Below are 17,722 nucleotides of genomic sequence, written 5' to 3'. Positions count from 1 at the left end.
ATGTTTTCAACCACAAGGATATATATATATTGTTGAATTAGAGAAGATTGTTGGATTATAAAATGATATATCTGATTAAATATAACTTTTAGGACTATGAATGAATCTCAATATGTAGCATCACCATTTTTAAAAATGTAACGTACCTTGTCAGACACGATCAAATAAACACACTTGTTTGACATGCCTCAACATTTATCCGACACATGTAGGTCTAATTATACCACATAGTTGAAGCCGTCACCTCTCTCATCATCTCCAAATTCTGCAAAATTGAGCATCAAAGCTGCATCTAATATTTTTCAAAGACGAGCACCCGTAGTTCTTTTTTTTTGTCAAAGCAGAGAGTTAAAGGTTCATTCTCCTTTCATCAAAGTTCAAAAATGGAGTTCTCTTTTGTTCATTAAAGTTGAGATCTTGCACCCACGAAAAATGATGTTAAAAACTTCTTTTTCACTACCTAAGCAGGGGTCAAACCTATTCGTTGTAGTCGATCCAAACACCCTGTGAATTTTGCCATGCTTGAATTGAAGCTTCTATTAATCGAAGGAAAGTGGAGTTAAAACTCCCCTCTATTGTAAGTGATAATTTATAGAAATTTTTTTTTTCTCTTTAACGAGTTAAGCTTATAAATCTATATTTATTCTAATTCTAAAAAAATAAATTTTAATTAAATTAACTTAATAAGATTTACAATAGCCACACATAATTCAATACCAACCAAGCCTAAGCTGCTTGTAACTTCTAATCATCTAACACCAAGGCTTGCCAAGTCCTCCATAAGATAGACTCTACTAGGCTTTCAATGATTAAGCTCAATGACCACAAAACTCAACTACTCATCCAAAATACTCTTTCCTCTCTAAACCATAGGCATGGATCGCACCATCACCAGATGCACAACATGATGTGATCCATGCCGTTGATACCAGACATAATATTTTCTCCAAATATTTACATACATACCAAGTCTTATAAAAGTATATATCTAATACCTAAAAACTATTATTTATATTTATACCAACCAAAATTTTTCAGATCACATAAAAAAACACAATCACATTTTAACTCTTAAAAAGTGAAATACATATTTTCAAGTACAAATAAGAAGGTATACATGTTAAAATTAAAGTTTAGGTATTAGAATAGGTAAATGCATGAGAATTAATTGGTATATATGTAAATCTTCCAATTTTATAATATTTCGCTACTTCCACACAGCGTTTCGAGCGACATGGCAAGATCTCGGACAAGGGATTCATCACATGCCCACGCTTGGCCCTACCCTACCCTACCCTACCCATTTAGGGTTCAAGAGGCCCCAGCATTAATGGAAAGAAATGGAGATTTTGTCAAGTTTGTCCAGGTAGAGATGCTACTTGGGAACTGGGAGGCTAATTCATTATTTTTTATGGATTAAACTCAAAAGTACTGTGTGTGACTTCACATGAGTTACAGTTTGTCTGGAAACTGTTAATCAGTAAGATTATCTTGCAAAAATCAACTGTGCTTACCCTTTCACAAATTACAGAAAGTGTCTTTGTGACTCATTTGGGGTGGTTCAAATCACACCGGAGGAACATAATTTATGAAATTTTTTTAGCATTCTATATCTAAAGAAGGAATGGTAATCGAGAAAGCTTCAATGCGACAACGAAGTTGGTCGAAGCGTGTGCGTGCGCATTAACATCACGATTCACAATCTGACCTGAGAGCTTAGAACTTTTAAGGTGGGAACAAAGCTTGTACTGCAAAATTGCCACTAACAGTTTACAATCTAAATAAAATAAAGAAGCAACTAAAGAAGTAATTTTATTCAACAAATAAAATGTTTAACTTCCGTTTGCAGACCTCGACTTCTATACACATTTTCCCACATCTTATATTCAAAAGCTTAAACTTGAAAACATCGAAACAAGATAATGGGTTATCCAAGATAATCTAATGGAGTAATTATACACTTAAACTACAATGTTTCAATGAAAAGAGAATAATATGAATATTGATTTTTCCTATATCATTATAGAGAAACATATAATAATCCAAATAATGAATTCATGATACTCGCTCATAAAGTTAATTTAAAATTATAATTTAACTTTACATTTTAAGGTGTAATCTATTCATTTTATTACACAACTTACTCCTAACTAATACATTCATTTTAGAAGCAACATCTAAACATAACCTAACACACCCATAACCGATATTCTGCATTCGACACAACAATTTGTGTTCTAAATTACATGATTATCTGAATGATTGGAAAACTACTACGAGAGCATGTACATTGGTGTCTCTAACTAGTACCATGAAAGGGTAAACTCCTCTTAATATGCATGAATGTTTACATGTGCATGCTAAGAACATGAGTTCACTTCCTTATGATACTGACTAGAGAAACAAATGTACATGTGCTCGTAAATGTTTTCAACCACAAGGATAATCATTTAATTTAGATAATAAATTGTTGTGCCAACGAAAAAATATCAACGAGGGATAAGTACTTTTATATCTCAAATAATCGTGTGATATAGGCCACGAACAACCGCGCCGATGGGATAATATCAAATTATCAATCAGAGTGTGCTAGATTATGTTTAGATAGTACTCCTGATACGTAAACTAGTTAAAAGTTAAAAGATTACACATTGAAAAATAAAGCTATAGTTAGTGTATATAAAATTCAAGATTACTTCTATAAATAAATATCATGAATACATTATTTAGAGTATAATATGTTTCTCTATAATGAATAAGCAAGACCATTATACACATTATTATTTTTTTTTCATAGAGTTACTGTAATTTAAAAGTATAATCACTCAATTGGTTTATTATGGATTTCATTAGATTGTTTTAACAATTTCAGTTTTAAGCTTTTGAATTAAAGATGAATACTTGAAAAGAAACTGAGTCCAAAAGACGAGGTCAACAAACGAAAAGTTAAATGATAAATCTTTTATTTGTTAAATTAAATTACTTTAGTGGCTCTTTCATTTTATTTGGGTTGTAAAATGTTAGTGACAAAATAAAAATTCAAAATTTTAATTCTATTGTACGATAGTCTATTTCCAATTGAAAAATTCCAAACGCTCAGGTCAGGTCTTCATAATTAATTGGTTTAAACTAAAAAACCGAACCAAACTAAATGGCTCAGTTGATGAAATCATGATTCAATTTTTGGATATAGGCTATTGGTTCAATTTGAAAAAAAAAAAAAATCTAGTTAAACTGAAAAACCAAATTATATTACAGAAAGCAAATCCATTAACCAATTGGTTTAGCAAATCTGTCAATCAATCTTAATTGATCGAATGCACACATCTTCATTAAAATTTCAAACTTCAGTTAAACCAAAATCGAACCGAATGAATAAATTGGATTATATTTCGGTTCATTTTGATTCAAAGATATATTTTATTTGATCAGTTCGATTTTGACTGTTATTTGATTTGATAAAATTTTCAACCGATCAAACCAAACCAACTGTTTACACAACCCTTGACATGGCAAATCAAATTGAATTTCTAAAGCAGTGAGGTTAGGGTAAAAAGAAAAAAAAAACAACAGATCCAATTGTCATGTATAAGCAGGAGAAAAAGTTTTGAACACCTCTTGTAGATAGTATGTAACATGATTATTAATATACATCATAATTGGAGATGTTAACTATGAGAGAAAGTTTAGTTGAATGGGATTTTACCATCCTTCTTGGTAGAGAATACCTTTGATGGAAGCTAGAATGTCGCAAACCGGCCTCGAATAATGGCTTCTGCTTTCCGCACCTCCTTCACAGGTCCAATGATGAAGACCTATGGGTTACACAATATGAAAATTCAGCCAAAGAGTTCATAAACTGCAAATAGATATTAGGAAGATTTACATACATACTATTCAATTCCTATGTATTTACATAACTAACACCTAAGCTTTAATTTTTACATATATGACACCTTATCTATGCATGAGAAAGTGTATTCCACCTATGAATGAAAAGGTGCATTCCACTAGTTAAAAGTCAAAATAATGGCATTTTTTATGTGATATTAAAGATTTGGTTGGTATACATGCAAAAATAAACTTTAGGTGTTAGATATGTAAATATATAGGAATTGGGTGGTATTACAAGCGAGACAAGGAAGGCTGTTTATACCAACGTTGAAACCATGCGGTAATTAGGCTTTTAGCGAAATTTGGACAACATATAACTATTTGTTATGAGGTTTTCAGATAATTTTATTGATATAAAGCAAACTTGTTTTCTTCAATATGAGTTCTTTGGCACCATAAAAGTTCAGACTTACTTTGTCGGGAGGACCCTTGGTTCCACCAGTTAAAATTTTTGCTCTGAAAATACACAGCGGAGTAGTTGAATAAATAAACAATTGAGCACTGGAAAAAAAATACTGAAAAAACTCACTCGCAACATTCTTTTATTGATTGAATAGATGCACCCTTTCTACCAATAACCAGTCCCATTTTTCCGGGAGGAACATCTACCACTGAAAGAATTTCTTCAGGAGGAGCATAACCTTCAGCAACAAGGCTATCTGGAAAGTCATTAAATAATTTCAACAGAAATGTGTTGTGCACATTTTGGATAATAAAATCCTCCTAAAATTGAAAGGAATAAAAAAATATTGATAATTTTGACATATAAATCATGCTAACGTTTTGTTTCTATGTTTCAGATTACGCTAATACTAAGGAGCAGAGTCTACTTTTACAAAACAAAGGAAATATGCATTCTCAGCCCCAAAAATATAATGGACATTTACATACATAGCACACAATTTTTATGTATTTATACATCTCACGCCTAATTGCCTAAACTTTCATATTTACACACATAACACTCAAATGTTTAAAATCACACAAAAAATAGCACTATTATAACACTTTTTAAAAGTGAGATACACCTTTTCAAGCATATGCTCAAAGCACCAAAGTGCCTATGTAAATAAGAAAGTTTAGGTGTGTGAAATGTAAATGCATAAAGAATTGTTTGCTTTATCAGCATAGTTATTTTTCCAAAATACCAGGAAGAGAAGGGGGAGGTGGCCAATCAGCATAGTTATTTTCATTAATGCAGAAACATCTGCAGTATAGACATCCACGAACAGCGAGATGCCACAAAGATTTTTGGTTCAACTTATCCATCATTTTGTGAAAAATATGCAGGAGAAAGCGGACATCATCTGCAGCTGTACGGATCATCTGGTCGGACATTGGTCTGTATGTCCAGAAATTAGGATCCTGTAAGAGAAAAAGATATGGAAAATTACTAAAGGAAAAAAACATCTACATGCTTCTATACAACACAAAGTTCAAGCTTGACCAAGCAGAAACTTTACAGCCCCACCTCTATAAAAGAACAAGAAAACCTATCCTCCAACTTAGGAAGTCCGTCAGTAATACAATTAATTTAAAAATTCCAGGAAAGGGAGAAATCATAAACAGCAAGAATGTGTTTTGTCACTTTAGCAGCACATATTACACCATACAAAAAAATGACAACAGTGCTGGCGTGATAATCACAATGTCAATACAACTCCACTGTGCTCTTGCGCAAAGTTTTATTTTGCTTGCAATAATAGAATTTTTCGGTTACTCGGTAAGAATAAGCTAGCACTGTATTGATGGGGTGAGAGAAAAAACTTCCCCCATTTTGAGTTCTGTAATTTCCATGTCATTTCTCAAGGAAAATGCTGGCCTTTAGGGTTATAAATATGCCACCCAATTCTTATGCATTTAAATGTCTAACACCTAAACTTGTCACATTTATACCATCCAAATCTTTCATAGCATATAAAAAATACCACCATTTTAAACTTTAAAAGGTGAAACACACATTTTCATGTATAGGTAAGGTGTTATGTCTGTAAAAATTGAAGTTTAGGTGATGGATGTGTAAATACATAAGAATTGAGTGCTATGTACGTAAATCCTCCAGCAATATTTCAACTTCTGGTCAGGGTTGCATTTTTTTTCCAAGTATCAATATTTCTTATGGCAAAAGTATCCATAGTTGCTTATTCATCCCTAGTGATAAAGAATTTAAGAAATTGTATAGTTTTTTAGGTAAATCCAAAGAATCAAAGAGCATCAGCTGTCATAACATAGCACCAAGTTGGTTAGGTTAGTGCTGCGACTATCTGCATTGAGGTCAGAGACCTTATCGTGAACATTAGCATTAGTTCAGGAATTTGTCATGCATAATTGTTTGTGATGGTGAGCGCTCATTAGGAGCCAGGGACCTGGTCTTCTCAGTGCTTCTCCAATGGATCAATGGGAGACATTATACCAAGGACATGATTCAATTTTAGAACTTGATTTTGTTAGAAAAGAGAACCCATGGCAAGTATGATAAATAAAAAATATCTACAAAATACCATGAAAAAATGAGTACTTTGGTAAAAATTATTTTTCCTTCATTCATAAGTTGGGCTTCTATAAAGCCTTACAACCTTTTTACAAATAACGCCTAAGTTTCTTTTATATTTCCTATTTACAATTAGAACCCTTAACAAAAGATCAACAAATATTATGCGCCATAAAATACAACATCAATCAGTACTAAAGAGCACCAAAAGTTACGAACTTAAGCACAAAGAAGCCTATATCTATACCAAAAAAAGTTTACATAGTACATCAACTTTAACAAGAATACACGAGGATTACACGTCATACAAAATATATGGATAAAGCATCACTTCGTAGAGCGACGAGAAAATGCAGCCACTTACTACAAAGGTGAGGTCTAGACATAGAGAGATTCTCTGTTGCTCCTGTTACTCTCTTCCTCTTTCTTTATTGTAGAAGAGTCCAATTGAGAATTATTCATTGTTCTGATCAAGGTTTTCTTCCTTAACTAAAATAAGACACAGACACTTAATCCATTTTGAAGAGGCCGAATAACTCATCTTGTAGAACACCAAATAAACTTTTCCTTTCTTTCTCGAATGATACCCCCTTCTTTCTCTTCCTCTTCCTCTTCCTCTCTTCTCTTCATTGCTTATTGTTGTCAAATGTTTTAACGCATTGCAACCATCTCTCTATATAACATTCAGACATATTTGACAGCAAAATTGAATTTAATAAAGCGTGAGTTTAGTAGGCCACCATATTAAAAAGTTAAATGTGAATGAAAAAAATCTTACTTTAGGTTAACTAAATTTTGACTTTACGCTTGACAAACTCCCACGGGGAATCTCAAATTTCAATATACTTATTTAGTGGTCCTGTCTAAACACTTCTTTACACGCATCTTGAGCAGTCGATCATTAAAATTAACTGAGGCTTTACAATACCATAATTCATCAGGGTTAAATTTGCGAAATGATCTTATTTTTGTGATGCTATTCATAATAAAGTTTTAGCTATCCTACAATACCCATTTGTTTTTTTAAAAGCTCCGACTTGACATAAATTTTACTTTAGGTTGCTCTTTCAAACTTATCAGCAATAGTTTCACAATAACTCATTTTTTGGTACTTAACATCACATATTAAATACAATTATCGCTTCCATGAATCATTACCATAGTTTATAAACTCGACAAATAAGCACATGATATTGCACTTTGAAACAGTCCACTAAATCTATTCTTCTTCAAGACAACCATTGCACCGTTATAGATTTTGAGGTAGACGACAACATTAGAAAATATATTCTTCAATACGAAGAACACTTGAATGCATTAGATTCTTCTTCAATCCAATATATACCAAACTCCAACAAACGATCAAATTACACCACCATGGCCCTTCAAATTCACATTGTCAAAATCTCCAATTTTGCACAAACTTCATCACCCATGTTGATACATAGACTATAACTTGACTCACACAGGAATAAGAAATCCAAATTAAAACACATGATTAAAATAAGCTGTGCCGAAAATGTAGTGTGATTTATATACTGTCTTCAATCATCAAAAGGGAATACCAATTTCATAGCAATATATATATATATATATATATACAAAAATATCTTATTAAATCAAATATATTTTATGTATATATATATACAGTAGCACTTGTATAAACTAATTTATCATTTTGCTGTTGTTACATGCATCTTGCTTTTTTTCCTTCAAAGCAAAACAATTTTTTTTTAATTTTTGTGAATTTTGAATAATGCTTTTCTCCTATGAATACATAGATAATTCACCTATAAACAGACGAGTACAAAAAATAGAAAGAGGAAAGAAATCTTCCTACAATTAAGTAATTCCTATAATTACGGAATAAACATAAATACCTATAATTAAAGAATTACCCATTTTATACTATGACTAAATATATCAAGTACTAAATAGAATTAAAGTAAATAATAAGGAGCGTAATTCCACACTCCCCCTCAAGGTGGGTTGTACAGATTGTACATGCCCAACTTGTTGGTTAGCTCATCAAAACTTGACTTAGGGAGAGCCTTGGTGAGAATGTCTGCGGTTTGGTCTCTAGGAGTATAGACCAATTCAATGATTCCATTGTCCACCTTCTTTGAAATGAAGTTCCGATCAATCTCAATGTGTTTCGTTCGGTCATGATGAACATGATTCTTTGCGATACTGATTGCTGCTTGATTGTCACAGAACATCTTGATAGAATTTTCTCCCATAATTCCAAGCTCTTTGAGAAATCTTTTGATCCACATTCCTTCACAGATACCAAGCGCCAATGCTCTGTATTCTGCTTCTGCACTACTCCGAGATACCACCGATTGCTTCTTGCTTCTCCATGTCACTAGATTGCCGCATATATAAGAGCAACACCCAGAGGTTGATCGTCGGATGGATATATCTCCTGCACAGTCAGCATCAGTGAAGACTTCTACCTTTTGACTATCATTCCTTTTGAATAATAATCCTTTCCCTGGTGTCATCTTTAAGTATCTTAAGATAAGGTTGACAGCTCCCATATGTTCGTCAGTAGGACAGTTCATGAATTGACTTACTATACTTACTGAAAAACTTATGTTTGGTATGGTGTGGGATAAGTAAATAAGTCTTCCAACAAGCCGTTGATATCGTCCTTTGTCGACAGGTAAACTGGTAAACTATCATTGGTAAACCATCATTCTCCACTCCAATCTTTTTATATGGGTCTATTGGAGTATCTATTGGTTTGCATCAAAGCAAACCAGTTTCTTTCAATAGGTCTAATGTGTACTTCCTTTGAGTTACGACTATCCCCATTTTGGATCTTGCAACTTCCATTCCCAAGAACTTCAAGTCTCCTAGGTCCTTGATTTCGAATTCATGGGCTAGAAACTTCTTCAGCTTTGTCAATTCATCAGTGTGATCGCCGGTAAGAATGATGTCATCAACATACACAATAAGTACAACAATCTTCTTCTCGAATCTTTTTGTGAACATTGCATGATCAGTCTGGCTTTAAGTATAACCACACTTGATTACTGAATTGGTGAATCGGGCAAACCAAGCACGGGGAGATTGTTTGAGACCATACAGAGATTTCTGGAGCTTGCATACTTTGCCACTAGGGAAGGACCCTTCAAGACCAGGCGGTAAATTCATGTATACATCCTCTTCAAGGTCTCCATTAAGGAATGAATTTTGACATCAAGTTGCATAAGGGGCCAGTTTCGATTTGTTGCAATGGAGAGTAGGATTCTAATGGAGTTCAGTTTGGCTACTGGGCGAATGTCTCTTGGTAGTCAATTCCGTATGACTGAGTATAACCTTTTGCAACCAGTCGGGCTTTTAACCGATCTATTCTTCCGTTTGCCTTACATTTGATTGTAAATAACCACCTGCATTCTACTGGTCTCGTATCCTTGGGCAAATCAGACACAATTCACATTCCACCCTTTTCTAGTGCAGCAACTTCTTCATTCACAGTTTTTCTCCATTCCGGGTGTGAGAGAGCTTCTTGAATAGAATTCGGAGCCTTTATGTTGTCAATAGCAGTAACAAATGCATGATAGGGAGGAGATAACCTCTCATATGAAACAAATCGGGCAATAGGATGTTGAGTGCAAGGAACATCAGAATCATCTTTCACAGGCGGGGTAAGCTCATAATCACTAGTGTCTATAGATTTCATACCTGAGTGAGTTTCAGAGAGTTTTGGAGCCGGATTAGATTCTTGGACAGCAGCTGGAAGCTCAACAGTTCTATTTTGTCTTGTATAGACCAGAAGTTCCTGAGGAGTGGGTTGTGTAGACTGAGGAGGTTGAATAGGAGATGGAGGAGGTTTGACAGTAGGTGAGGGACCCGAGTCAGTTGGTAAAGGAACACAGGGCTGTTGTTCACTACGACTCTCCCCCTGAATGACAGACTCTTGGTAGTATAATTGATGCTAAAAAAAAGGTGACATCTATAGAATTATAGACCTTTTTAGTTGAAGGACAATAACACTTGTAGCTTTTCTTGTTGGTCGAATACCCTATGAATATGCATTTGACAAATTTGGGGTCTAATTTACTACGGTGTTGTTTGTGAATATGAGCAAAGACGGAGCAACCAAATAGTTTGGTAGGGACAACTGAAGAGAGTGTACATGTATTTGGAAAGAAGCGAAGGAGAACATCAATTGGACTACGGAAACCCAGAATACGAGAGGACATCCGATTTATGAGGTAGGCAGCGGTCAATGTTGCCTCGCCCCAATAACATTTAGGGACCGATGTGGTAAACATGAGACAGCGGGCTAACTCCAACAAGTGACGATTTTTCCGCTCGGCAAGCCCATTTTGTTGGGGAGTATCAACACACGTGCTAAGGTGAAGGATGCCATGTTGAGTAATAAAAGTTCCTAGAGAGGTTGAAAAAATCTCGTGCATTATTTGTTTTAAGAGCTTGGATTTTTGTGTCAAATTGAGTGAGTATCATTTGATAAAATGCACGAAATATTGGTCCTACCTCAGATTTGTCACGCATAAGATAGATCCATGTCACCCGTGTGTGATCATCAATAAAGGACACGAACCATTGACTCCAGAAATATTTTTTTCACGAGGACCCCAGACGTCATTATGGATCAGAGAAAAGGGACGAGTGGGTCTGTATGATAAATGAGGAAATGAAGTACGAGTGTGTTTGACAAGTTGACAAAATTCGCAATTAAAAGAGGTAAAATTTTTATTAATAAATAAATGAGGAAACAGTTTCCCAAGGTACGTAAAATTGGGATAACCTAAACGATAATGAAGTAACATGATTTCACTATAATTATTAACGCTAGAATAGAATACAGATGTACTAAGCGAATTAAAGCAAGACAGACTTGATACTGAAATACAACCGGTGAGTGAGACCAGACTGACAGAGGGTTTGTTAAGAAGATAGAGACCACTGCGCAACTCAACACTACCAATTATCCTCCCCGACTTCAAATCCTGAAATTCACAAACATATGGAAAAAATTTAGCAATACAATGACAATCATAAGAAGTGAGCTTACTAATAGAGACTAATAGAGATCATATTACAATCCAAAGTAGAAACATGAAGCACAGAGTGAGGAATAAATTTGGAGAGATGCGGACAGAACCAAGACCAACAACTTTGGAGGCCGATCCATCAGCAATCCGAACAGTGAGGGTCGGATTACACGGCCGTCAATCCATTAATAAGGAGATATCCCCGGTAACATGATCGGAGGCACCTGAGCCAACAATCCAGGGGCGAGAAGAGGTTGAATCCAAGACGAAAGCGGATGGGGAAATACCTTGATAGGTAACAAGACCGGTGGCACCCGATGCCACACAAGTAGTTTGGACTAATGATAACTGATCTAGCATCTTCTAGAGGGCATGAATCTGTTCTTCGCTGAATGGGCTCGTTCCTGGAGAGGCTTCGGTGGTGATGGTGGCAGCTGCCCGATGATCCCGTTTGGGTTTCCCATTGGCGGGTTTGCCATGAATCCGCCAACACGTATCCCGAGTATGGCCAGAACGGCGGCAGTGATCACACCAAGGGCGGCCCTGACGTTGGCGGTTGTCTGTGGATGGGATTTGAGCAGCAAGTGCAGACCTGTCGAAGGCTGTAGTGGACAAGGAATCACCTAACATGACCTTTTGGCGACTCTCTTCGCGGCGTATATCAGAGAAAACTTCACGAAGTGTTGAAAGAGGTTTCGATTTCAAAATCCGTGAGCGAGTCTGGTCAAACTCAGATTTGAGGCCGAGAAGAAATTTGAAGGTGCGTTTGTGTTCTATGATTTAGCGAAATATGACAGAGTCTTCGGGACACTTCCAAGGGTACGCCTCGAATAGATCTAGTTGCTGCCAATGTCGAGTAAGAGTATTGAAGTATTGGGTGACGGGGAGATCACCTTGATGAAAGTCATGAAGAATGGTCTCAACAGCAAATAGTTCTCTTGTATTGTCCGAACTAGAATAGGTCTCACGGGCAGCATCCCAGATTTTCTTAGTCGTGCCATAGAGAAGAAAATTTTCGCCAATATCAAGTGCCATCGAGTTAACAAGCCAGACCATAACCATATTATTATTGGATTTCCAAATCTTGTATGACGGATCTGTCGTCATCGGAGCTGGAGCATCACCAGTGAGGTAGTCATCTTTGCCTTTGGCGCATACAAACATCATGACGGTGAGTTTGTGGCTGGTGATGAGAATAACATTATTGTTTGAATTGCTGGACAATGGAGACCCTACCGTGAAAACCTAAACTTTGAAATCTTGAAGACTAATACCTCTGATCATTATCGAGAGTTTTCTCAAGTGACCCCAGTAATTTGAGATGTAATTAACTATGAGATGTAATTAACTATAGGGGAGATGTAATTAACTATAGGGGCTTGCCTTTATAGGGAACTTGCAGGTAAAATAAACTAAACCCTATTTAATCTTTGTATTAGATATGGGAACTTGTCGGTCATACATAAAAGATTCGCAGATCAAACGGATGTTACAAATCTCTTAGTTTGTAGGATTGGGTCTATCGCCGAAGTCTACACTTATCTTTTGGGAGGGTGTAGTATTCGCGGTATCGAACAAGATTATGCAAACTATCGGACGAATGAGATCCATTTGGTCTCATTTTTCGAAAATTAAAATATACTACTTTCAAAACCCGAACTATATACTTATTATATTAAATTAATATTAAATTAAATTTCAAAAATTATTTTCATATTTATATTTTCAAATAATCAATCAAAAGGTTGACTGAAAAGTGAGAGAACAAAATATAAAAGATTTTTTTTCTTTTCTTCAATTCTTTTCCTCTTTTGCTCCTTTTTATTCCAAACGGATGAGATAGAAGGAGAAAGAGATCAAGATATAATGAACGAGAAAGAGAGAGTGGAAGTGATGAAATAGAGGGCCAATGAGCTTCCGTTGTTCGGGGCAATAAAGACCGCTTGTGGCAAAGCTCAAGTAGGATTTAATTGAAATTCTCACATGATATGAGCTCCTTTTCTCTTATGAGTGCTATCAATTATGTTGAAGCCTTCACCGAATGGGCTCCTGGATGATGTCCTCCCTTCACACACCACTAAACCCAATGCATTCAAATTCAAGCTCCTATCATGTTTACCTTGCTTCTTTGCATGTGGTTAGCCTTGTTAATGTCTTCACCTGTAAACTCTTGCACAACTTCCTACTTCTTTGCCTATTAAGGGTTTTGGGTAACAGCAGAAGGGAAAATTAAGGGTGGGAGTAGAACTGGGATAGGAGAGCAGGGAATAATGGGGATAATGTGGGAATGGCTAGAGGAGATATACGTGTGGGGTGGATGCGTGTACGAGACTCGTGGCATGGTTCATCAAATTGCTAAGGATTTTTTATTTAAATAGGTCAACATGATCAACCACTATCAACTTTGCAGATGCCAAAGACCTTTACTTTTTAAATAGCTTCTTCTGAGCCCTTAAAGTGAGTGTGGGGTTCACCTGTTATATCTCACTAACCTACCTTCCTTCAGCATATACCATAATGGTTAATTTTGCCTTTTCACCATCTCTAGTCCTCAATTATAGGCCGAGTTTTCAATAATTTGTGTTGTATGTGGTTGACAATGTTTACATAAAGGTACTTTGGTATTTTATATTGGTCTTGTCTTTCATCCATTATCTCTTTGCATTTTTGATGCCGGAAAAGAAAGCCCAAACCAGAAAAGAAACAAAAATATTATTATGGAATTTGAAATCGATTACAACGACTCTTCAAAACATGAAATAAATGACAAACAAACACAAAGATACAAGCAAACATCTCGAAAGTGTATCCCAAGGAAGGTAGAGGTTGACCAAGTGGATCCGGAGGCTTGGGGACAACAGGTGTGAATGCGAGAGAGGGGACAGAGGTGAGTTGGAAGCGAACTAGAGGAGGGGGGAGTAGGTTAAGGTGGCGGGAATGTTTGTTGGGCGGCTGGGAAGTAGGTTGGAAGATGGGGTAGCAAGCTGGGAAGGTGGGGCAACAGCGGGGAAGGCTCGTCAACACTTCTAGAAAGCATACAACGAGCGGGAAAGTGCTGGCGCAACGGGGAAGGCCTGGACGGCAAGGCAGACTGCTGGAAGTGGGCCTACTGAGTGCTACGAGGAATTTTGGGCAAGCGGACAACAAGATTGGGTTGTTCAGGAATGCTAGTTGAGTGTTGGGATGGAGTATGGCGAGCTGAGGCCTTGCTGGGAGAGGCCTTGCTGGGAGAAGGCTAGTAGCAAGTTGGAGGGAGAATAAAAACCAATGTTTATTGGGGAAGAGGTGCGGTGGCCTGCTGTAGGACTGAGAAGCAGGTGGACAACAACAGGAAGGGTGGAATGATAGATAAATATCTCATTAGGGTCGAGCTACAACCGAAGCATCACCCGGACCCGTGGAGACGTTCAGTACCTCAAATGAGAGACAACCGAAGTACTGCCTCAAAGTCGGATACCATCCTCAAAGGAGAAAACATCAATGCTAAAACCTAATTTCAAATATAAAAAACAAGCCCCCTAACTCTAAGCACATCATCCTCTATTTATAAGGAGGCTAGGACTTTATTTTAGGGGATACTTAAAATAAGAAAGTAGAATCAAATCAGAATTTCAGATATGGAGAAGAATAAAATAATCAGAAACTATGATTTAGAAATTTAGTTTAGGAAATGGATTATAATGAAAATTAAGATTTAGAAAGAGGAATAAAGTATTAAAAAATTTTGATTTAGAAATTCAGTTTGGGAAAGAGATGGTAATGAAAATTTAGATTAAGAAAAGAGGAATAAAAATATTCAGAAGTTTTGATTTGGAAATACTTATATTAGAAAGGCGCCGTGTCACTGTTTTTGTGCCTTTTTATGGCAACATAATATATCTATTTATCATAGAAAAAAGAATCAAAATCTTAATTAAATGCAATAATAAAAGAGAGAATATCAACTTAAATTTTAAAGTCTAAACTAACTTCTTAAATCAAAGAGAGAATCTTCTTAAAGTTAAAGAGTCTAACCACCTATTTTAAATTCTAACTACATACCTCATAAATATAAAGGTTGATCAGTTATTAAGCTTAAAACCTTGGTGGAAACAAAAAATCAAACTCAAATTAAATTATATCTTAAAAGAGGTGAACTTGCAATTGGGCTAAACCAACCAGCTCCAAAAGGGCCTGGCTTTTCCTTTTTCGGCGAGCCGGTCAATAGCTTGCCCCAATTTAATCACCAATGATCAAGATTGTAAGAATCAAAATTTTCTCCTTCTCCACTCGCTATTGCAATCCCTGCCGCCTTTTAGAATTGTTCGTCCCGAACTTACTTCCCCAAAATATGATTATTTCCTTTCCATCCTCAATTCAGTATTGCCATCTTCCCTTTTTTTTCCATTGATGCTTTACCGCCTCTCTCAGCTATTTAGGGAGGACTGATTACTAAACTCTCTCTCTTGCCATCTCCTGTAGCCACCAAACCCTCACCATCAAAACTCTTATATTTCTCCTTCTAGCAACTAAGCCCTCCTCACCACCGTAGCCGAGACTTAAGGTGAGCTCACTCGATTTCTACTTCTATTTTTTTTGATAATGTTCTTATCAAATTTAAAACCAATTAAATTTATTATTTTACTTGGAAATACCATTAAGATAGAAAAATGTTAATTTCAAATTAATCCCTACACCTAATTAAATAAATAATTAACCTTAATATATTTAATCACATAATTGTTAAACTTTGGAGATTCTAATTAGTGTAGGATTTGTTAGTCAACATCGGTTGAACTAATAAATTTGGAATTTAGAGTTCGTCTCGAGGTAAGTAACTGTTCTTTGTTACGAGATATATGTTCCCTTCATTGTTGAGAGCGCTATCCTTAGTAATTGTATGAAATTCATAGTTAATCGTAGGTTTGTCATTCGCATCCTTTAAATTCCATTCAAATATTTGTAGTAGATTTTATTTTTGCTCATAATGACTTTCATGTATAATTAGCCTTGTTTTATTGCTACATAAGCTCGTATCTAATTTCTCGCATTTCAAGATTTCAATATTTATTATTTCTTTTATAGTTGTAATATGTTAAATTTCATTGTTATAAGTTCATAATTGTATGTAAATATTGATGGTCAAACCGTGATTATATTCATGTGTTTTGATTGATGCATGAAATGTAACTAATATTATAATATTATTATGTCGGTTTTAAATTCTTTTGCTATGACTAACCGGGCTGACAAGTTCTCAGAGAAATCAATAAATTTTCTTGAGATTGGTGCTTATAATTTCTTGTTTCAGAGTGTCATAGAAAACCGACTATGAACACATAATTTTATACACACAAACACACACATTTACTATACTTATATATTATCATATAGTGTTAAAAGATTATTAAGCCCTATATGTATAAATACATATGATATGGTAACCTATAAATATCTACATAAAAGTGCATGTATTCAAATTACTCATATTCATGATCATAAACATTTAATATTCTTTGAAACTTTTTGTTTTATACATAGTGAATTTTCATTTTTATTATTCATATTGCATACTTCATTTCCTTTGTCATTTATATTTTAATAAATAGTAGTTAGTTACTAAGGTTGATCAAACTCATCCATTTATATTTTTTTATAACAATTTCCATTCAACCACTTGTAGAATTGGGCCTATAGGATCAAATTCTCCTTCTAGAATTCTATTGGGTATTTTCAATATTTGTTTTAGCTTCTTTGTTTTTTCCTTTCGAGTTTTGGGAAATTTTTCTTGTTGTCAGTTTAGTTTACTTCAATCAAAATTTTATTTTTCTTTCAGTTTTATCACTTCAACTTTTATTTGTAGAATAAAATTTAATTTTTCTTATTTATTTCTGTTATTACTTGCATACCATTTTCTTTTGAGAAAACAAAACATAATCAATTCTTTTCATTACGCCATGTGTTGCCGAGGTGTACCGCTGTCGGTCAACTTTTTTTCGATTGATTAGATTTGAAAAATATGATATATGAAAATAAATTTTTGAGATTTAATTTAAATATAAAAGATATATAGTTTGGGTTTTGAAAGTAGTATGTTTTAATTTTCGAAAAAAAATGAGACCGAATGGATCTCATTCATCCAATAGTTTGCATTATCGTGTCTGATACCGCGATTACTACACCCTCCCGAAAGATAAGTGTAGACCTCGGCGATAGACCCAATCCTGCAAACTAAGAGATTTGTGACATCCGTTTAGTCTGCGAACCTTTTATATATGACCGACAAGTTCCCCTATTTAATACAAAGATTAAATAGGATTTATTTTACCTG

At 35.1% G+C, this 17,722-nt stretch overlaps 1 protein-coding gene across 1 annotated transcript in view; it reads right to left on the bottom strand.

Annotated features, from left to right (window-relative positions):
- Positions 1-3,519: 3,519 nt before the first annotated feature.
- Positions 3,520-17,722, bottom strand: part of LOC110024327 — a 61,712-nt gene continuing 47,509 nt past the window's right edge. Inside the window, exons 7-10 of the mRNA XM_020724232.1 lie at positions 5,043-5,259; positions 4,424-4,553; positions 4,308-4,350; positions 3,520-3,815 (exon numbers count right to left, since the gene is read on the bottom strand). Coding sequence (XP_020579891.1) covers positions 3,741-3,815; positions 4,308-4,350; positions 4,424-4,553; positions 5,043-5,259 — 465 coding nt within the window. The 3' untranslated portion in view covers positions 3,520-3,740. The remainder of the gene's footprint in view (positions 3,816-4,307; positions 4,351-4,423; positions 4,554-5,042; positions 5,260-17,722) is intronic.

Source organism: Phalaenopsis equestris, unplaced genomic scaffold, assembly GCF_001263595.1.
Source record: "Phalaenopsis equestris unplaced genomic scaffold, ASM126359v1 Scaffold000002, whole genome shotgun sequence".
Lineage (NCBI taxonomy): Eukaryota > Viridiplantae > Streptophyta > Magnoliopsida > Asparagales > Orchidaceae > Phalaenopsis > Phalaenopsis equestris.
This window is presented reverse-complemented; position numbering and strand designations above follow the sequence as displayed.